The 5,495-nt window shown below is 37.7% G+C and overlaps 1 protein-coding gene across 1 annotated transcript in view; it reads right to left on the reverse strand.

Annotated features, from left to right (window-relative positions):
* Positions 1 to 467: 467 nt before the first annotated feature.
* ube2v2 (ubiquitin-conjugating enzyme E2 variant 2) overlaps positions 468 to 5,495 on the reverse strand; it is a 6,811-nt gene continuing 1,783 nt past the window's right edge. The window contains exons 2-4 of the mRNA XM_007548674.2: positions 3,258 to 3,406; positions 3,012 to 3,137; positions 468 to 1,325 (exon numbers count right to left, since the gene is read on the reverse strand). Coding sequence (XP_007548736.2) covers positions 1,179 to 1,325; positions 3,012 to 3,137; positions 3,258 to 3,406 — 422 coding nt within the window. The 3' untranslated portion in view covers positions 468 to 1,178. The remainder of the gene's footprint in view (positions 1,326 to 3,011; positions 3,138 to 3,257; positions 3,407 to 5,495) is intronic.

Below are 5,495 nucleotides of genomic sequence, written 5' to 3' on the forward strand. Positions count from 1 at the left end.
ACACAAAATATTTGACACAGTAATGAATCTTTATAGGACTAATTTGAAATAAAACACTGTTTGCTCCCATTAGTGAAATAAATTACATTCTCAATAATATTCCTAGTTATTAAGATGTATCTAAACACATTTAATTGCCTTCTTGGTCATTTTAATAACATGGTTTAAAGGTAAAAAGGGCACAGTTTAAGGAAACAGTATCCTCTCTTATTACCAAAGTATGTTTTCAATTACTAATGTTACCAGCCTTAAGGATATTTGCTGTATAAATATTTGCATTTGGTACAAAGACATATTAAAAGTTTGGAGCAAATATTTGCAGTCCTTATCAAGTATCTGCAGTACAAGGGAAGTTAACCTGTTGTCTCCTAAACTTCTCAAGAAAATGAATTGGCTTCCTTGAAGGCCCTCTAGTGGAGGAATTTGAAACTGCAAGAGGAATCAGTCAAAAATTCAAAACCAATGCATCTTTTTCTCTCTCTTTTTTGCAGACAGTGATTTTAATTTCAGAAAATCACAAGTTCATACACCTGCCATTTTCACTAGAAGTTAAATGCAAGGGTTTCAGAACAGAACAGGCTTCAACGTCTGTTACATGTCAAAGAGCTGCAGAACAGAAACATTGGTTGTGTGTCAAATACAGATATATATTTATATATTTATAAAAAAAAAGAAAATCACCTTGTGACACTACTTTTAGACTACAGTCACAGGTTCAGCAATGTGGATATTTCCATGAACCTGCTAAAAATTTGTCTAACAAGTCAAATACTTGGCTTCTCTTTGACTAGGTATTAGTTACAGAACATGCCTTCGGACACCCATGTTGCTCTGACTTCAGTGATTCATCATTTGAACAGAAAACTATTGGAAATCTGGTACAACCTGTGTGGCATCATGCTTCCCTCTTCAAGCCTACTCAAGCTGGAACAGGTCAAACATAAAATTCATTGTCAAACTAATAAAAAGCAGATAACTGTGGTCTTGTAGTCATAACTATCTATTCAGTGCTTAACTGCTGGGACATTTCTCTTTTAAAATGAGCTATGTAATAAGAAAGTCCAATCTTGATCTTGAAGACGATACTGTTGATGTGCGAAGTGAGCCTCTTGATGACTTTACACAATATTTCTAAGAGAGTAAGGTTTAAGACAGAGGGTCGAAACAATCCATTACGATTAAGTGCTGTAGGTTTGTCCTTCTGGTGGTTGTGGAAGCTTCATATTTTCTTTGGACATCATTAGACGCCTTAACTCTTGAAGAACAATTTTAATGCTATAAGAATTCTGCCATTTTGCTAATATTGGTATGCTACGTGAATCCACCTAGGAGACAAAGAAGGGAAAGGGGGGGATGACAAAAAATAAATAAATCAATTATTTCTTTCTAAGACCTCAGTATAAAATTAGTTATGGACTGAACATAACAAATTAGGGTTTCAAAATTGTTTGTCAAACATTTTCTACAGTTGCATGTCCTTTTTAATACCACAAAAGTAGAGGAATGACCAGAGTTTAATACAGTGGTATGCATTATGGCACAACAAGTCAGTTCAGTGACCCAAACAGGAAATATTTCTTCTTGAAATATGGCCCAAAAACAAAAATACTGTAATTTTGTGTAAACAAAAGCAGCACCATTTATAAATATGAAAGCAGACAAATTATGGGAAGGATAACTTTTAGGCAGCTGACTGCAGGCTAGTTAGCCAATATCAGTTTGTTATTATGCCTGAGAGATTTGGCCCAGCAGTTTTCAAGGCATCTGCAGTAAGAATGGTCATGTTGCATTTTATCCAACTTTAACATAATCTGACTACACAGCCACACTTCTTTGCAGAAGTTGGGGTCAAGGTTCCACGAAAGGCCAATGCTGTTAGTTGTGCTTTTTTCTTTGCCTTCTTTGTCTTGTTATGATCTAGTGAAAAATAACTTTAAAATCAAGCCCCAGACAGCAGCATTCATCATTGTCTTGTTCTACATTAAGTTCCTTATGTAAGCGCCAAGCCACTCAGGCCTTGAAAACAGACTTTTCTGGGCCACTATTGAATACAAAGGATTTATGAGTTCAACTTGAAGATTACCTGAGAAATGTGAATCATCTTCTGACTTAAGATTTCACTGGCAGATTTCAAATGAAATGCCAATTATGTTCTTCATCTGGCAATTATTGTTCATCATAAAAAAAACTGCAGCTCCAATATTTATGAATTTTTAACAGTTTTACCATATTACATTAAATCTGCAATACATTATCAAAATAATTAAGATAAAATTGGCATTTATTTCCTTCTTCAACAAGAATATGACAGTTTCTGCTGCTGGACCTGATAACTGCTCTGAAAAACTTATGGGCACATCAAGTCAAATTTGTTTCTGTAACAGAAATGAGTGAGAACTGATGGTGCCTGTTCAAAAAAAAAAAAAAAAAAAGAGGAAAAATGGTCACATGATGCATTTTAGCTTTAACCTCTAGAACAGTGTTTCTCAACCGTGGACCTCAAGCCACACTTGCCCTGCATGTTTGAAGTTGTTTACCTGTTTTAACATGCCTAATTCAGATTCACTTCAGCTAAAATCTGCTAATCAGCCATCAACTGAAGTCAGGTGTGCTGAAGCAGGGAAACACCTTAAGCATGCAGAGCAGTGTGCCTTCAGGACCAGGGTTTAAAACGCCACTCTGGACTACTGTTGCACAACTGCCTCAAACGGTTTCTGGTGTTAAAGCAAATGTGGCTGTTAATATTTGACACATACCAAGGACTGCATTTAATTAATTTCAGAGACTAATTCTGTGTTTGAAATACTGGAGCAGAATAGATTAGCAACTGCTTGACAACAAAAAAGTTAAAGTGTTAATTTTAAAACGTTAAATTTCAGTGTAAAAACCATTGTATTGTTTTCCTATTCAAGGTAATTGTGCTGCAAGAATCTCATAGGCCATGTTCATGTAAAACAACCTATGATCTTTACACCAACACTTCACTTTGTCAGATTTGTGATGAAACTCACCGTCCCATTGGAATTATTTATCCCATTCATGCTAATTTTTGTTACAAATCTAACAGTCGGTGCTGTCTCTGGGTATCTAGGTCCACATTCCACTTTCAGGCTGTATATTCTGTTCTCATAGTTGGTCTGAAAAACCAAAAGGACAAAAAAATATCAGTTCTAGTACATGCACAGCAAGTATATATACTCGTTAACAGACTGTCTCCCCCCCCACCCATTATAAACTAGTGAAGCAGATCTGCTTACTCTGGCTGGTCCAATGATCATGCCTGTCCACCTTGTGAGAGTCATGTCTTCATCATCCTCAAGGCCCCAGCTGACTGTGCCATCACCTTCACCCTTCTGGCCCTCTTCAAGCTCTTCCAACAAGCGAAAATTGCGTGGGACTTTAACTCCTAAAGGTAAACAAAGAGCCATATGATCACTTTTATAAGGTCTGTTTATATGATAAGAGAACAAATCAATAAAAATGATCTCACATTTCTTTGTGAACCCTGTGCCATGCAGCTGGATCATTATCCAACATTATAAATTATACAATCAATAGCACGACATCGCATGAATTAATCTGTTGTTGTGGCTGCCACCCAAGCACCTAATGTACCGTACTCCTTTCAGAACAAGCTGTTAAAATTGATAAGTTGTGGCACTTTTGTGAAAAAAAAAATCTATTTTCTAAGATGGAGGATAAAATGACCGTGGATGATATTCTTTGGATTCCTACCGGTCACTGAGAGATGATGGGTCTTATTGATCATTTTATCTGAGTGCAATGCTCTGGGGGGTAACTTATAGCCCTGACAATCATGAAGGTGTTTATTCATCTATCAGAAGAGTCAAAAGCCAAGCACACTCTGACTCAAAGACAGAAAAGGCTTTCTTTAGGCAGGGCTGTGTACTCCAATACAACCACAAACCACCCTGAATGACCAAACACGAGTAAACGCCCAACAAGTCAGGCCTCACTCATCAGGTTGGTCTGGTTTGGCCTCTGGTGTGTGCTTCGACTAACCAGAAAGGGGAAAAAAAGGAAAAAAAAAAGATTAATATCAGCTGGTGACCAAAGTGAAGACGATTTTTATCTTAACACCAACTGCTAAGTAGCTGGGCTAAAGCTCATATTTTCCCAGTCAAACATCACAAGCCTAGAGACAGTTTCCAGGTCATCATAACACCCTTCACTGTAGAAGTTCTTATTGCTGGAAGTAAAATAAACTGACACACAGCAATTTTCAAAATCAGTGGAGTTCTACAAAATAAAGTTACAGAAAGCACAAAACATTTAAGAAGCAATTAAAAACCAAAGATTTCTGCAGTGATGGAATTATGGCAGATGACAGGAAGACTGAGAAGCTTATTTACAATAAGCTAGTCTGTTTTATACTCCTGAGATTTTGACTCCCCTGTCATGGGGACATGTTGAACTTGGTAAAACCGATCACTATAGAATGAACTGGCTAAATTGTTCTCAGGTCAAAACTTAAAAAAACAACATAGAATTCCAGTGGTGTCAAACTCCAGTCCTCAAGAGGCGCTGTCCTGCGGTTTTTAGATGTGCCACAGGAATGAAACGGCTTAACTACCTCCTTCTTGTGTAGCTAAGTTCTCCAGAGCCTTGCTAATGATCTAATTATTCAATTCAGGTGTGGTGCAGCAGAGGCACATCTCAAAGTTGCAGGGCAGTGGCCCTTGAGGACTGCAGTTTGACACTTGTGAATTAGACTAACAGAGTTGAACCAATAAACTGAAAGCCTAATCAGTAGCTACCCTAGCAAAACAGATTTCTTATTTCAATTTATGACTCATTTCCTTTCAAGTAAGCTTTTCCATTGCTTTGTTGCTTTAAAATGTTCACCTAGTTAAAGGCTTTTGTATCTACTGAGCTTTAAACATGTAACAACAGGATCGACAGATACAAGAAATGACTTGACAGTCTTCAACTCGAGCACAGCTTACAGCACAATTGCTCTCCCAACTGTGGAGTTGCATCAAATTTGATACCAGGTCACTATAGATATCTGATGCTGCATAACAATGAGCCTTCACAGAATCCTGCTTTTCTGAAAACTCTTTGGAAAGGGTCACAAGATCTACAGTACATGGAAGTATAGCGGCAATTTTTAACAAATGAGTCAGGGTCAGTCAACTTCTGAGGGGTGTTGCAACAGCGGACTTCATTCTAACACGGTGCAAAACTTTTCAATCAAGCGTTCGGCTATGGGGTGTGAGAGGTTCTTGGAAGACAGATGATATGTTGGCATCGACTCTGCGGCCTGACAGTGAATGACGAGCTGCTCACAACTTAAGACTGGAGGTGTGGTGGACGTGGAAGAAAAAGCGCTTGCTTATTCAAAGGAAGATCCTGAAACTAGAGTCATACAAAAAGGAAGTGAAAAGAGCTTGTTATTTATGATTATGATGGGAGCAGAAGACCGAACGTGCAAAAATAAAAAAATCTCCCCCACCACCACCAGCAAATGATTT

Source organism: Poecilia formosa, unplaced genomic scaffold (genome assembly GCF_000485575.1).
Source record: "Poecilia formosa unplaced genomic scaffold, Poecilia_formosa-5.1.2 Scaffold27, whole genome shotgun sequence".
In the NCBI taxonomy this organism is placed as follows: Eukaryota; Metazoa; Chordata; class Actinopteri; order Cyprinodontiformes; family Poeciliidae; genus Poecilia; species Poecilia formosa.